This window comes from Dermacentor variabilis, chromosome 7 (genome assembly GCF_050947875.1).
Source record: "Dermacentor variabilis isolate Ectoservices chromosome 7, ASM5094787v1, whole genome shotgun sequence".
Classification (NCBI taxonomy): Eukaryota; Metazoa; Arthropoda; class Arachnida; order Ixodida; family Ixodidae; genus Dermacentor; species Dermacentor variabilis.
In genome coordinates this window covers 164,847,287-164,860,979 of record NC_134574.1, presented here as the reverse complement: position 1 = coordinate 164,860,979, position 13,693 = coordinate 164,847,287, and the positions used below count along the sequence as shown (strand labels likewise).

The 13,693-nt window shown below is 44.6% G+C and overlaps 1 protein-coding gene across 2 annotated transcripts in view; it reads right to left on the bottom strand.

Annotated features, from left to right (window-relative positions):
* The window catches only part of Vps13B (vacuolar protein sorting 13B), a 132,571-nt gene that overhangs the window by 58,435 nt on the left and 60,443 nt on the right, over positions 1–13,693 (bottom strand). For both annotated transcript variants that reach the window (XM_075700123.1, XM_075700124.1), the window contains exons 25-32: positions 12,275–12,669; positions 10,105–10,322; positions 8,197–8,337; positions 7,776–7,992; positions 7,007–7,140; positions 4,800–5,056; positions 1,017–1,164; positions 603–763 (exon numbers count right to left, since the gene is read on the bottom strand). In XM_075700123.1, coding sequence (XP_075556238.1) covers positions 603–763; positions 1,017–1,164; positions 4,800–5,056; positions 7,007–7,140; positions 7,776–7,992; positions 8,197–8,337; positions 10,105–10,322; positions 12,275–12,669 — 1,671 coding nt within the window. The remainder of the gene's footprint in view (positions 1–602; positions 764–1,016; positions 1,165–4,799; positions 5,057–7,006; positions 7,141–7,775; positions 7,993–8,196; positions 8,338–10,104; positions 10,323–12,274; positions 12,670–13,693) is intronic.

Sequence of the window (13,693 nt, the reverse complement as noted above, 5' to 3'; positions counted from 1 at the left end):
GGAGCTCATACTCTTCCCTGTGCTACTGTATGTGGACAAACCAAGGACTTGCACATGGAAAGTACCTCACTCTTGTTAAAAATGCAAACAGAATGGTGCAATGAGGTACCACCACTGAGTTCTGCAGAAAACTGCAATAAGGTCGGCCAAATTGCATTCTCTTTTCACAATTTACATTTTTGATTATAAGCAGTTGAAAATCGACCTATTTATAATTTAAATAAGATATGTTGAATCAATGTTCCCAAAGTGATGTTCCAACTCGATGTTCCAAAGTGAAACAATGTTCCCAAAATGACAGTGCCAATTCTCTACTTACGTCATTTTATTACATACGATGGCTTTGTTTTTGGCGAACTGACACACTGGACATGTTGAAACATCAATCTATCACTTCACACTGACTTAATATTTGCCTTTAGTGTTCTTTTAAGTGTTACTTTGTCATTTGTGTCATCAGTTGTAAGAAGCTTGTATAAGTGACACCTTTCTTATGATCCTGATGGTCTCTCAAGAACAGCGCTACACCCTTCTCTACAGCATACAGCACAAGTTCTCCTTCGAATAACCCTTTTATGAGCCATAACTCTCATTGTACTTACAGGAGGAGGGGAAATGCCCATTGTCACCGTCGATGAGAACGGCACGGGATAGACGTCGACTCGAGTCAGAACTCGCGGCTCAGGGTAGCGCCATGTCATCACACCTGCATCCCCATTTTTCAGTGGCCGCCGGAAGACAATCTCATTCGGGTTGGGAGTGCCTAGAACATGAGATCAAGTGTGCAAACAGAACATGAAGCATCTCTTGGAGTTAAGCAAGGCTTGGGACAGGGCTAGTCGGTATTCCATAATAGGCAAAGTTGAGGCACAAAAGGAAATTCCTTGTGTATATATAATCATGCTGTTTCAATGAATAAAATTTAGTTAGAAGCTAGCAATTGTCCATGTCTGTCCTGGTTGACCCCTTCTTCCTTTTACGTTTCAACTGTACTGATTGCTAGAATTAAGACTTGCCGTCATCTTGGATGTACTGGAAGCTGCCGTTGCGGAGGTCATCACACCAAGATTTTCCCTGAGGACCTTTGGCAGCGGTAGAAGCTGCTTTCAGTGGAGTTTTCACTTTGCCACGGGGCGCTATTTTCTCAAGGCGTTCTGCAACAGACTGTAAATAAGATAAGTAAATCATGCTGTGCCACAGCTGTTATATGAAGCATAAAAGTTGGCAATGAAAAAAACCTCATGACGATGAGGCAATGCTCACTCCATTGCAATATATGCTACATACTTTGGCAAAGGTCTCTGTTGTAAAGCTGAATTCAAATTGCAGTTAAATATACTCGGGACCAGCCTACTTTAGACAAGAACGGTTAACTAATCGACTCAGCTATGTTACAAACAATGTAATGATGGCTAAGGGCACAAAAACGTCAAATTATGACATAAAAGGTGTGTTAAAAATACAGCACAATAATGTTGCGCACTGTTACACAAGGCAATCATGGAGTCCCTATAGCGCTGAATTGCAACCATGGACGGCACTCTATTGCAACCATGGATGCAAAAAAAAAATTATTGTGACCTTCATAAGTGCATGGTAATACTAAATTAAGTTGGTTTTAAATTTCACGCATCTAATGCTCATAAGTAAAAAGGCATGTGCTCAGCACTAACAGCTAAATGTCTAGAGCTGTACACGCTGTGTCCTTGTAGCTACAGTAAAACCTCATTAAACCGTACCCGCCTAAACAGTAGTTTCGTTTTAAAAGTAGTAAAGTCAAATCCCCAACTCAGCGGCCATTGAACGTAATGCGTTTTGTATCCACATAAACTGCACCAGCTAATTGCATATGCATTGGTTAACACGTAGAGTTTCCACTTTTTGTCGCACAATCACGACGGTGCATCGTTCCCATCGGGTGGCTTGGCAGAACAACAAGCCTCAGAGATCAGAACAAGGGCCTCCAAGCCCCTAAAGCCACATCAACATCCCCATCATTTCGGTGGCGTGCCAGAGCATTGGGGCATCGTGTAAGCTAGGACTCGCATCATGCCGAAGCTCGGATAAAAAACACCGAGTGCTCAGTGCAGAAGGAAAATTGGAAATTGTTTGTGCTGCCGAACATGGCACGAAGAAGTGGGTGCTGGCATGCGACAAGGATCTACCATTGACTATGGTGTGTGGCATTTCGAATGTGAAGAAGTTGCTCAGCAGCGCTGTTGTGACTGCGAACAGATGTCGGCTACGAGGTTCGACTTTTCAACCCCGTTGTCTCTGTTGTTGCCAAAGGGTCCCCTAACGACAGTGATGAGGACGACATGGAAAGCGACAGCATGGGTGATTCAGGCCCAACAGTGGCAGAAGCTGCGCGTTACGTCAGTCTTACGTCACGACGAGCACAGCACTCTGCAATGAAAAAGGTGCCCCGCAACTTCTGCAGCACACCGCGCCTGTGCACAGAGAATATGTAACGCCAATGAGGAATCTGCCATGCAAGTGTTTGCCAAGAAGAAGGACTGGCTGAAAAGCTGGCTGACAGCTTCAGTAAGTTGGAGGCCGCTGTCGCCGCTGCTAGGCTGCAATGGCATCAAACGAAAATAACAGACTTTTGTTGTGCAAAGTGAATAAGTACTGCATGTTTTTGCCCTTTCATCACAGCCTCTCTCGGTTTCATTTTTGACAGCTAAGTGGGCAATCTCATGCTATTTCCATTAAGCAGTACTACCGTTTAGTACATACTTTTTCCAAGCTCTGGCCAGCTATGGTTTAACGAGGTTTCACTGTACTTGTATATATGTATGTTGTATATTCACACACTTTAACTTGTTGCTACATATAACTTGCACCTCCAGTCACAACCCTACGAAAAGGGGAAAAAAAATTGTCCGGGTATATAACTGACACAAGCAATAGCATGCAACTTCTGATAGCCCACACCTTCAAGGTCAGTACTCAAACTCTTAAAGTGCACCCCCCCCCACCCCCCAACTCCGGCAATTTTTCAATGCCAACAAATGTCGACAATGAAATTCGCTGGGTATGTTCCTCTGAACACTTCGGTCATGTCCTCAAAAAAGCAGCTTTGACAGTTGCGCAGATTTTTTACAAATGAATTTAATTAATTGCCTCGAACACCCTACCTTGCCTCCTCCTCAGTTACAAGCCACATTGTGTATGACGTCAGGAGTGTTGCATGCAGAGCATGCCGGGATCAAGCAGACGATAGTGACGAGAGCGCCTAGGAATCGACAATTGTGAGCTGGTGCATGGCATGAGAAGTTGCTGTTGCGAGAAGTTGTGTTCCCTGTAGACATAGGCTGCACGAACTTCAGCCCTCGCCATCCGCACACACAGTTTGAGCCGATGGCAATCGCGTTCAGCCAAGGTTAAGCCTATATGTCACAGTCACGTAGTTCATGCGCCTGCTGCTGGCGGGCCTGAGCGACTGACATGAAGCTAATTAAGCCATCAGGATGAAGAAAACTACTTCTGCTGTTCAGTTTTGACCATACGGTTTTGAAATAAGCTATTCCTCATTTTGTACAGTGCACACACAAAAAGCGAGAAGCGACGACAAGGAGCAGTATCAACATCGGTACGTTGCTGTTTTTGACGGAAAGCTGCCCGCCGCACTCACCGGCACTTCCCTAAATTAAATGTGACTACGAACATGGGTGTATTTTTACGTATTATCATGCAGGCTCATTATTTAGCTTCTGAGGTGCACTGCTTGCCTCGTATCCCAAATGGGCAGCAAGCATAGGCCCCTCGATACAGCAGCGTAAACAATCGCGCAGTCCAGCTGCCAACGGTGTCTATACTGGCATTGGAGTTTCCGCGAGAAAACCACGCATCCTCACAAAGTCCTCAGCTATGTGCACTTTACAGAATATATTGTGTGCATGAAGAGAATACGAAGAATGTTAAGTAAGCAGCATAACAACACTCCCATACTACGGTCTCCCATTAACTGTTTTCAAAGATGTGTAGTCACTCATATCAGTGCAATTAAGAGTGACGCAATGGTGCTTACATGTACAAGATCTGCCTGTTTTGATATGTTCTGACATTAGTTGATGTCACCGATGGGCGGCTATAGCATTATATCTCAAGGGAATGAGGAGTGCTCGCTGTACCTGCCGATGTGAACAAATGCACCGTTCAGTGCTTTGGAGTGTCAGCGGCGTTCTTGCGGGATACAAATGCGGAAAGTTGTGCTCCACATTTTACAGTGAGCATGCGAAGCACTTCCCTGAGAAGGGGCAAAACACCTAAAATAGCAAGCAGCACGGTATGTAGTGCATGGGCGCTGGCTCTTGTGGTGGCAGGTCAAATGCAAACGGCGATTCGCGATTATTGAATTCGTCAGAATCATAACTGTAAATATTTGACAGATCTGAAGAGCTGATGTATCTGACATAGTGTCACTCGAAAGTCTGGAGTGGTCATGATTCATCCGAATGTCCCCTCACCGCTGCCAGTGGACGAGACCGGCATGCCTCGTGCGCCTTTCCCGGTGGAGACACTTGTGACGTCACACGGAGAGGTTCGCTCGGCTGCTTGATCAGGTTCCGGTTTCGTTTGTGCACTTTTTTGCTTATATAAAATTATTTGTGTAACAATTCTGCTATTAGACGCGTGACAGAGGGGTCTCGGGAACCTAAGTATTCCATTACATTGACATGGTCAAAAATTGCCGGAGTTGCACTTTAGACAGTTAGCACAGGATGTACATATAAAGCATGTGTTGCGCTCAAACTTTCATAAAGAAACACACAAGTCACTCATCCAGGACTTACAGTTAGAAGGTGTGTTGTGTGGTGAGCTGCCGTCACACAATGCAGCAACTGTGCGGGCCCAACGTTCAGTGGAAGCATGTCGCAGTGAACCCTCAGGACACTGTGCGCTGTTGGAAGACCAGAGAGCTGTTCCCAGAAGCTGTCGGTCCACATGACAAAGGTTGACGGTCCCGCCAAAGCCATGCACTGCTGACCGACGAGAGCATAGAGCTGAAGTGCTGATAGTGTACTTTTGCTTTCAATAGTTGATGGAACACCTGCGAGGAAAATGCCACGTCCAGAGTCAGGAACCGAAAAACAAAACGAAGCCCCTCGACAACTCCACAAACTTTGGGGCAAAGAAATATTTTAGCAGAAACCATCGATGATGACTCTCAATGGAAGCGAATTGCTGGAAACTTCTATAAAGTTATTGGCTTGATTAAAGGAATGGTGCCCTTGACGATGTACATTTGCTGTAGTGTACAATATTGAGGTATTATTTGTTGTTTCATTGTATAATTCTGTAGAGAACAGAGCCGTTAACCAGCACATCTGTAGTGGTAACAAATGTACACAGCATGTGTGTCTCAAAGAGCTATTATAGTCTGGGTTCAATGACAAACTCTGTTGCACGAGAGAGAGCATGCACCCTTCGCATCGTTTAACCTTCGACCCCAAACCACTGACCACAAAAACAGGCAAAAGATCCAAAGATAGTGGTGGCATTTGTGCACGCATTTTGGAGGCTGGCAAATCAGTTCTGCAGAATTCCACAATGTGGAGAAAGGTTCATGAAAGGAAAAATTGACATCCACCTGTACATAGCATGAAGCTACAAAGGTCCCAGGTTTGAATCCCAGATTTGAATGAATTTTTCTTCAACTACAACAAAGCTTTGTTTTTGAGAAACCTGTGTGGGTTTCCTTTGTAGCTTCATGCTACATACGAATGGATGTCAATGTTTCTTTTCATTTCGGAGGCTACAACAGGAAATACTGTTGTGTAAAAGGACGACACTGTGTGCATTGCAATGAAGTTGTTCTTGACAAGATGACAACGCCTGTTGTAAGAGTCTGATACGCACTCTTTGCACAGGTTGCACATCACAAAGCCTGCATTTGCAACCAAAACATTGTGTGTCATGTATCAAAAGCAAGAAATACATACAAACAATAAGAACTCATGAAACATTCCACTCTGTGAAGGTGGATGACCAGCGAGCAGTGTAGCGAACGACAAAAACGCGAAACAGAATTTTTAACAATGGTACAAACGCATTTATTGTCTTGATCAGTGGTCATTGTGATGAAGGGTATGTGTAATATCCTGTTTTGGTTTCGAATTGTTATGTCAGGGTGCCACTCAGCGCCAAACACTGTAAGTATACGTACTGCGTTTCCCCTCGCTGGGATAAAGTAATTCTTTGTTTGGTCCCCGACTCGAGCAGTCCGGCTCTTCTTTGCAGCGCTCCGTGCCCTGGCTGTTAGGCCTCATGCCGTAAATACCGCGACTGGCTGCCCCGTCAAAGCTACTACGGTATGCACACAAATTTACTTTTAAGAATTCACGTTCATTCGTGTTATACATTAGTTATACACACTCGTTATATACATTAGCGTTTTCATTTCACAATATATTGAGGCAAACAATTTGAGAGTAAAATCACCGCATCGACTGGCAGTGGGCCAGTGCCATCAGCACGTTCGCAGAGGGAGGCAGGGGCGCTGGCATAATGAGCGCCATCGGAGCCAGCTGTGGAAGAAGATGGCGACGAACACAAGAGGAGTGGCACAAGCCACTGATGATGATGATAGTTTTTGCTCGCACACATGAAAATTTCATGGAACCCCAGCCATAAACAGCTTCACTGTAATATGTGATTTGATTTAACATTAGTTCCTGCTGCTCTAGTTCTAATAAATTATTAAGTTGTTCAGCATAAGACACCACAGATAAAAAGCCAGTTTGCTACAAAATGCGCAGAGTGATACAACATGGTGCTGTCCAGTGTGACAGCCTGATGCTGTTGCAGTAAATGAGCTCAGAGCCAGAGGAATTGCTAAAGTGTGTTGATTTTTTAAAAATCTTACGGACACCCCGCACACTTTTTACATGCAGAATGCAACTCTTTTTTTGTTGGAAATTCAGGAACACCAATGCCGGCACATTCTTTCCCAGCTCTAGACATTCCAAATCCCACGCAGTGTGGGAAGTACAGAACTGACCTTCGGAGGAGCACAGGATTTCCAAGTTGGAGGCGTGTCCCTCCAAGGCCAGCACCATTTTAAAAGCCTGGTGGCGCTGCGCAGGAACATCGAGGGACAAGACGAGCTGGTCCATCTCCAGTTTTGTCGACAGCCTGCATAGTACACATTTCCACATTACACTTATGAACATTTCCATAGTTAGTCTATGTCAAGAAAAACAAGTGTTCATGCACTAAATGCTCTTTACATTTCATAAATTAAGAACTAGGTGTCCTCTGTTCTCTTCAAAGAAGCCAATGGTCATTGTAATCAAGGAAAGCAAAAGTCGAATAAAATTGTGGGGTTTTATGACCCAAAACAACACGCAAGCTACAAGAGAACACTGTAGTGGGGAGGTTCTCAAATAATTTTAACTGTATGTTCCTTATTCTGCACCTAAATCTAAACATGCAAGCATCTTTGTATTCTGCTCTTGCCAAAATGCAGACTCGGTGGCTGAGAATCGAACCTGTGACCTTGTGGTCAGTGGCAGCACACCATAGCCATGGCGGGTCAAAGCAAAGGTCAGGAAAAAATCCGTGCAACAATTCACGCAAGGAAATTTGTCAAGTTCTGTATGTCTCTGCTACAAGAAGTTCTGTCATACAATTTAACTGTTGTCTTTTAGACCTGCATGAGCATCGTCATGCCAAACATAATTTTTGTGGACCACCAGTATGCTGAAATATATAGGCTTTCAAACTGGTTTTGTGTGAATAACACTGAGTGCAACATCAGCACAACTGACCTCCATTCACTGGAAGAGGCAGTGGGAGCCTCCACTACTTCAGTCCGTGCACCTTTGGTCTCAGTGCTTGCAGGTGCGCCCTGATGAACTGTGCTGGAACAGCCCTGGATGTGCGACCACTGACGCGAGGCAAGCTCTGCAAACTGTAGGGCTTGGTCCAGCTTGGATGCGCTCAGGTTCACCCTCAGAGGCCGGCCAACCTTCACACACAAAGTCACTGCAGGAAGCACAAGAAATTAGGTTAAAGTTTTTAGAACATGCACTCACTTAAACTTGCAGGTTCCAGTAATGCACTGGTTCTTAATGTTTGTCCAACATGATAATGCACTCCACATCTTTTAAGCATCCATACTGAAGTGAAGTCCAAACATGCACAAGAGCTAAGAGTGGCAAGAGTGACACATGACATGGTGTGCCTTACCCTGCGGCATGAGGAAGCCATGGAGTGAGAGCGTGAAGAGGGACGGTGGAATCCCAGTCTTGGGATGAGGCTCCCCAGGTTTTGTCTCCAGCCAGGGTTCAACAAACGTGCCTGGACTGGCCAGCTCTGACAGACAGCGACCTACATGAACCATTCGGATTGACGGAGTTTCAATGCCCAAAAGTGACGCAGTAGCTACAAAAGACACCGTAGTAGAAAGCCTACAATTAATTTGGTTGCCTAGGGTTCCTCCAACATGCACCTAAACTTGTACTCCATATCATGCATAGCAGGCAACACTCCAGAAGCTAGAGCGACTTTCCATGCTGGCCACAATCGTGGCCAAAATACAGTGCAAGCTACACGAAAGACAGACATAGGAGGGTGTAAGGTAACTTAGTGTAACATTGCCTTTGTAAGTAACAACAGTAATTAGCAAGAAATTATTACACACCGTAGTTAATCGTATAATGATCTCACTTTTTTGTAAAAAAAAACACACGCAAATTCAAGGGTGCGATCATTACGCGGGTTAAATTTTCCGCAAAAGAAAACAGCTCAACAAATAGGCGGCTGCCGCTATAACAGTGCAGGACACCAAAGCAAAAATGGCGGCCGGTGGAGCAAGCCGAACGCGCTGAATGCGATTTTTTTTTTCTTCTCGTTAGTACATTACGCGCATTGAAACAGTTTCTTCCGTATCAGTAATAAATAATATCATTACTATCAGCAAGTTTGCGGCAATAACGTAGCCATGACAACTTTGAGGGGACAGAAACAGAGATGGGCGTGCTTAGCGGCCAGTGACATACAAACCCATGGCGGACACGCTGTGGAAACTGCGGCATTTGTCTTCACTACTATCCTAATATGGCACGTTTCCGCTAAAGGTAGGCGAATACCTTAGCTGTGTTACAAGCATCGGCGTATGAATAGGGTACACTCCTAACATATCAGTGTAAACGTGGCTACTATCATTGCCACTAGCGATTTGTTGCGTGCCCACGAGTGCAGATGAGAAGAATCAAAAGGCGCCTTTTTATGTTGTTGTTGACCACAACCATTATAACGCTTACAAATAACAAATAACAAAGCCAAGGCAAGTTTGGTTGTAGCTTCTTTTTTTCAAGGAAGTGCAGAAAGTGATGAAAGAAATGAAGTGGGGCATCTGTTTAAGAATGTTTGGTGCGTGCGCATGTCTTGAAGAGTCGTTAGCCTAGCATTCGACAGCATTCGACAGATGGTAAGCGCAACCATCATTAGCTAGACTTGGCACACAACATATCGCTGTGGCAAGTTCGGGGTGCGATAATTACACGGAAAAGGAAAAAAATCGAATTTTGATGACAAAATTCAGGGGTGTGATCATTACACAAGTACGATCATTATGCAAGTAAATACAGCAAATGATGTCGCATAATTGGACCTATTCACTATGGAACAAGCAGAATGACACAATGGTACAACCACACTCTGTGCACAGCCTCCACAGTGTACCACCTGCATTTGCGACCAAAACATAGTGCGTCACATTGTGGAAGCAAGAAATGTTTATAAACAATACACAATTTGACATAACATTAGTTCTATCCACTGTACTTCTAACAAATTAGGAAGTTGTTCAGAATGAGATTTCGGAGATTAAAAGCCAGTATGCTATGAAATAAACTGAGTGATACAGTTCTAGAGTTGAACATCTTGAATAGCTCTAACAGTGTTGTCTGCTACGAACGGATTAGACCATTTTACACGTCGGCTCATGGACAAAAAGATTGCTAAGCTACTACTACAATTTCCGCATGATGAGGGCCTCCACACTTTTATTTAGTTACACATCTACACCGCAGGGTAAACTGCAAGAAAAAGAAAAACAAATATCAGCAGCTGAAGTAAGAACAATGAAACTACCTGCTGCCCGGAACCCAGATGGCACGCCGCCGACCTGTATGTCAAAGCATGACATTTCAGCTCGCTGTTCCGTAGAAGAGCATGTCAGGAAAGCATGGGGCTGCAGCACAACTAGGCGGGCCAGTGGAACCACCTTGCCACTGCCTCGTGTGATCTGGTGGGAACCCGTAGCGACATCGTCACCAGTACGGCTGTCTGAGTCCTCTGAGGCGTCGTACCTGCAAGGATCATGTAAGCCGCATTATCATGAACAATGTAGCATCGCAGCTTGATAACTCACCAGGACAGAGGTAATATGTACAACAAAATTCTCTTTGCCAGTGCAATTCAAGGGAAACAATGTGCTTATAGAGAGGTTAGCCAAGTTCCAACATAATAGACTTTAAAGAATCTGCCTTATGAAGAATACAAAAATACACAAATGCAGTCACTGCATTGGTTTCTTTGGTAAGTATTATCAAGTTTTATGGAATAACAACCTAGCTATCAACGTCATTCTCGCCAGACATGTAGCCAATGGTCTCCTTATTTCTAACAACACTAAAGTATTTTATCGCTCTTTGTGCCAATGCTTCTAAAAACTGCTTCTTTACACTTATACTGAGAGGTCTGGCCTTCCCACCTCAGACTCAAAGCATAGTTCAAATAATGGCCTGCAGCTAGCTATATTAGTTAGCAAACTATCTTCTTGTTCTTCCTTTTTTTTGTCTCATTATATAAACGAAGCAACCTCACTGCAATTCTTTGCCAAGTACAGTAGACTTACAATAATTCAAATCTGATTAATTTGAATTTTTCAAGTAATTCTCTCCTAACCAAAGGTCTTATCCAGTGCCTATACATTTCTATGGAACCAAAATTTCATTATATATTGATCCTGAAAATTAGCCTTTACTGGATAATTTGAACTTTGTAGCTGCGCTGGCTACCTTCCTGTAGAGAGTGCTATGTCATGCTGATAACACACATGCCATTTGTGACCTGGGAGTACCGGGCTCGCGCTATTATAGAGCAGATATGCAAGCAAGGCAGATGACAATTATTGCTGAGGGACAAGATACTGTATTTACTCGATTGTAATGCGAGTTTTTTCATGATTTTTGTTGCTTAAACTCGACCCTCGCATTACATTTGAATAAAAGCAAAATTTATTATTTTAAACCAAATATTCTAAATCTCAAGGTTTTTATCTTTATGTTCGCAACCTGTACGTCCCGATCTAATCTTTAAACAAGTCGATCGAAGTCAAAACTTGGTTTTTGTTGGCATCGACGCTATTTTCGCTGTGCTTGTGACTGGTGTTAAATGGTTGCAGTGCCGCAGCACCCTGTGGCCTTTTGCGCTTCGACTTCGTTCATTCGAAACGTCACAGCAATGTAGCGCATTCGGTATGACGCCTGCTTCGAAAGGCGAGCAATTTTGATGGCCGAGAGGGTGGGAAACTCCGCCGTGAGTCGACAGCTTGGCGTCAACAATTCATGGATGGCAAGACCAATGGAAGGTCCTCTTTAAATCTGAGGCTGGCCGGAAGGGCTCTGGGGACCTCACAGTGACCTGGTAGTGTCCCCAAACGAAATGGTTCCTTGGCCGCTTAAGAAGCACTTAATCTCAAACAAGCTCGGAGGTTATGTGATTCTCAGGCGATCACTTTAGGAGATAGTTTCACTTCCGCGAGGCTTGGCTTGTCCCGGCACGGATATCCTCAGAGTATATGGCTGTCAGCACTCTTGGCACTGATCACGAGCTTGCGTAGTGCCAAAAACACTTGTTGGGGATGCTTTTGATGATGAGTCATGCGGAACCTATTTCTAAAAAGGATCACCCAGCAGAACTTCTTTGCTAATTGTGATTTCTTGAATAAAGGTCCCATTTCTTCTTCCTTTCATCTCACGTTACATATGTGGTTTTATTTTTTTTATTTCGCTTGACTGGAAAGTCACCCCTCGTGGTAGAATCATTGTCACGTTACATCCGAGTAAATACAGTAGGCCCCAAAGGGTGCAAACATTCTTAAGAGTGATGTATTCGCTATTATGAGCTTCGATAGCAGACAAAGAACCAATATATATCAATGATGCTACCTACGGTCACAATGAGCGGAGAAGGGAATAACAGCACAAAATAGATTCAAAACAACATGAATGAATATTGCGTCGCATTCAAGGCTCACCCAATGTCTTCATCGTCACTGCAACTTGGTGGCGAGTGCGATTGCTTTCGCCTGTCGGCTTCCACTTGTCCGAGCGTCAGAGAGATTGTCGATGCAGTCAGTAAGAGGTCAAAGGGCACAAAGCTCAGTCCTGTGGCTGGCGTGCCGGAAGCCTGAACGGGCTCAAGGGCCTCGGAAAGCTCGCTTCCCAGGCCACTGTCACGACATTCGGGTGTGTGGCGCAGTGCAGGGAAAATGTGTTTCCCCGTGGGTGTCGTGGCTGCGGCCAGCTTGCCAACAATTCCTAAATACTGTGAGAAGATGCTGTGCACCAGGGCCACTTGGTCCAGGCTCAAGTGGCAATGCAGGTCACGTGGTATGCTTGCTTCCACAGAGTGTCCACAGACCAGGACCTCCTGTACAGTTTTGTGAGGATACAAAATACCACTTGTTTGGCATTTTAAAAGGATGCCAATTTGGGCGCTGGTGTCATTACAAGCACTTTGCGCGACGCAATGTGTCTCCGGACTGTGAGCTGTGCTGCCATGTGCATGACCATGTGCATGACCATGTGCATGACCATGTGCATGACCATGTGCATGACCATGTGCATGACCATGTGCATGACCATGTGCATGACCATGTGCATGGCCATGTGCATGGCCATGTGTACAACCATGTGCATGGTCATGTCCCTAACTATGCTATGTGATTGCCCTCCATAAATGCAAGATCGACAGAGGTTGGCTGATACTGCTGACCCTCTCAACAGCCAAGTGTTATCAGAGGACGTCAGAGTAAAAGCTCATTAATACACACCTCATTCATTTGAAATTTTGGATAATTCAAACCAACTGGCACTCCGGCTAAGCTCCATAGAACTCCATGTATTAAAAAGCTTGAAAGCTTGTTAATTTGCATGCAAATCGGGTCACCCATGAATAATTCAATCTGCATGTTGTTGAAGTATGCTGCTTGCTTGCACTGGCGGCTACTCTCCCAGCTAAGTGGCAGGTGGCATGGCATGCTTATCACCATAGTCATCAATCAAAGCCACAGCAACAGCTCGCTCAGATCTCAAAGGCTATGCTTTTGTGGACTGCCTGCACAGAAAAAAATTAAAGGGCCAGAATAACGTCATGGCTGCCACATTCTTACATTTATTCTTGCAAATAGTTAGTTGCATCGACATTGACAGTGGTGTATGCAGCCAATGCCACCCACATGGCCCGGCAGGCAACTCGCCAGTTGCAAAGGTCGAGCAAGTGAGATAGCTGCGCCGTTTTTTTCGCATCCTTGTGTCAGTGCTGTGTTGCGTGTGTTGTGGGATGTTCTTGTTGCAGCGACCAGACCTACGCTGTGCATATGCCGCCATTACTTCATCTCACAAATACCGAGGACTAGAGGACCTGAGGAAAACGATCACGTTCCTGTTAAGTA